Genomic DNA, 1,606 nt, shown 5'->3' with positions numbered 1-1,606 from the left:
AGGACCTAGGACCTGAGACACCATGGAGAGACAGACAGGCTCGTTAGAACCTGAGACACCAAATTTTAATTTTAACAACTTTGTTGTTATTTAGGTTAAGTGTGTGTGTGTGCGTGCGTGCGCGCGCGTACATGCGTGTGTGTGTGTGCGTGCGTGTGTGTGTGTTCACCTCTGTACAGCACCGACAGGATGATCAGCATCAGGTACGCTCGGCCGCGGGAGCCGAGCATGCTGGGAAACATCAGGAGGACCGAACACCTGCAGGAGGAGGACAAAGCTCCGCCCACCGCACAAACAGCTGGAACAGATGTGAGCCAACAGGTTTGATTCATCCAGATGTTTAGCTCTGATTTAAAGTACAGACTGGAGGTTTTTTTTGTTCGGTCTCCTCACCGATGAAGACGGCTGCTGCTAACAGCTTCAGGTGGAAGGTGAGCGGGAGGCTGTGAGAGACTCCCAGGAACAGGACTGACAGGCAGGAAGCACACGAAGGGTTAATGTATCAGCTGTCACTCACCACTACTCAAACTGATCTGATCCATCAGCAGGAAGATCCACACAGTAGATATAGATATAATAGTTGCTGTCATAATAAACTAATACAAGTAAACATTTAACAATAATAACAACATAATAACAATCACAAAATAATTAAAATCAACAATAAAATAAATACTTTCAAAATATATAGATAAAACCTCAGCGTTACATATTTCAGTATGATTAAAAATATTTGACTATCACAAAAACGTGTTTTGAAAAAAATATATTTAAAAATAAAATCAATAAATGTTCATAAAGCAATTGTAGAATAACAAAAAGCCAAAATGAATAAAAGACAAATGGATAATGCCGAACACTAAGAAGACACTACAGCATTAAGTTCGACCCTAAGTTTGAACAAGTCTTCCAGATAGCGATCACTTCCTCTCATTGATGTATCCACCTGCACCGCTCACTGCTCCAAACAGCGCCCTGAACACCAGGTGAGCCGCCTGAAACCCTTCCGGTCGGCTGAAGACGAACCGATGGACGGCAGCAGGCAGCACGGTCAAACTGATCCTCTCCAGAGCTGGAGGACGGACACAAAGACAAACAAGCAACGAAGCGGCTAGCGTTAGCTACAAGTTAGCTCTCCCAAAAATAATGAGTCCAAGAAAACAAATTTAACTCACTGCTGTGAGGAGCCATCATCCACCCAACGTCTGCTTTCAACCAACTGACCAACAAACAAACCACTCTGCTGTTGTTGTGGTCAGTTGGTCGGTTTGTCGGTTTGTCGGTTGGTCGGTTTGTCAGTTGGAGCTTCTAGAAGTGTTTGTTTGGTCTCCTGGATGAAGAGCGAAAAGAGTAAAAGTCACCCAATGAAAAGTGATGTCATTGTCCAGGTGGAAAGGGGCGGAGTCAGACGGGCTGTCAGAGGAGTCCTGAAAAGGTGAGTTTACACAGGAGGGATAAAACTACAGCTGTTAGCTAGCAGGCAGCTAAAGGCTAACAGATTCATTCTCTCACAGACTGAAGTGATTCTCAGATCAAAACATTTTAGCTCCGTTTTTTTAAAGTCAAAGCTGCATGTGTTAAAGCTGCATTCTCTCTAGTGTCCACC

At 44.1% G+C, this 1,606-nt stretch overlaps 1 protein-coding gene across 1 annotated transcript in view; it reads right to left on the bottom strand.

The window, feature by feature from the left end:
* The window catches only part of dcst1 (DC-STAMP domain containing 1), a 9,068-nt gene extending 7,750 nt beyond the window's left edge, over nt 1–1,318 (bottom strand). Inside the window, exons 1-4 of the mRNA XM_031838804.1 lie at nt 1,176–1,318; nt 947–1,072; nt 394–468; nt 170–298 (exon numbers count right to left, since the gene is read on the bottom strand). Of these exons, the coding sequence (XP_031694664.1) occupies nt 170–298; nt 394–468; nt 947–1,072; nt 1,176–1,194 (349 nt within the window). The 5' untranslated portion in view covers nt 1,195–1,318. The remainder of the gene's footprint in view (nt 1–169; nt 299–393; nt 469–946; nt 1,073–1,175) is intronic.
* Between the last annotated feature and the right edge of the window lie 288 nt (nt 1,319–1,606).

Source organism: Anarrhichthys ocellatus, unplaced genomic scaffold, assembly GCF_004355925.1.
Source record: "Anarrhichthys ocellatus isolate YVR2014 unplaced genomic scaffold, GSC_Weel_1.0 scaffold1029, whole genome shotgun sequence".
NCBI classification, from domain to species: Eukaryota; Metazoa; Chordata; class Actinopteri; order Perciformes; family Anarhichadidae; genus Anarrhichthys; species Anarrhichthys ocellatus.
This window is presented reverse-complemented; position numbering and strand designations above follow the sequence as displayed.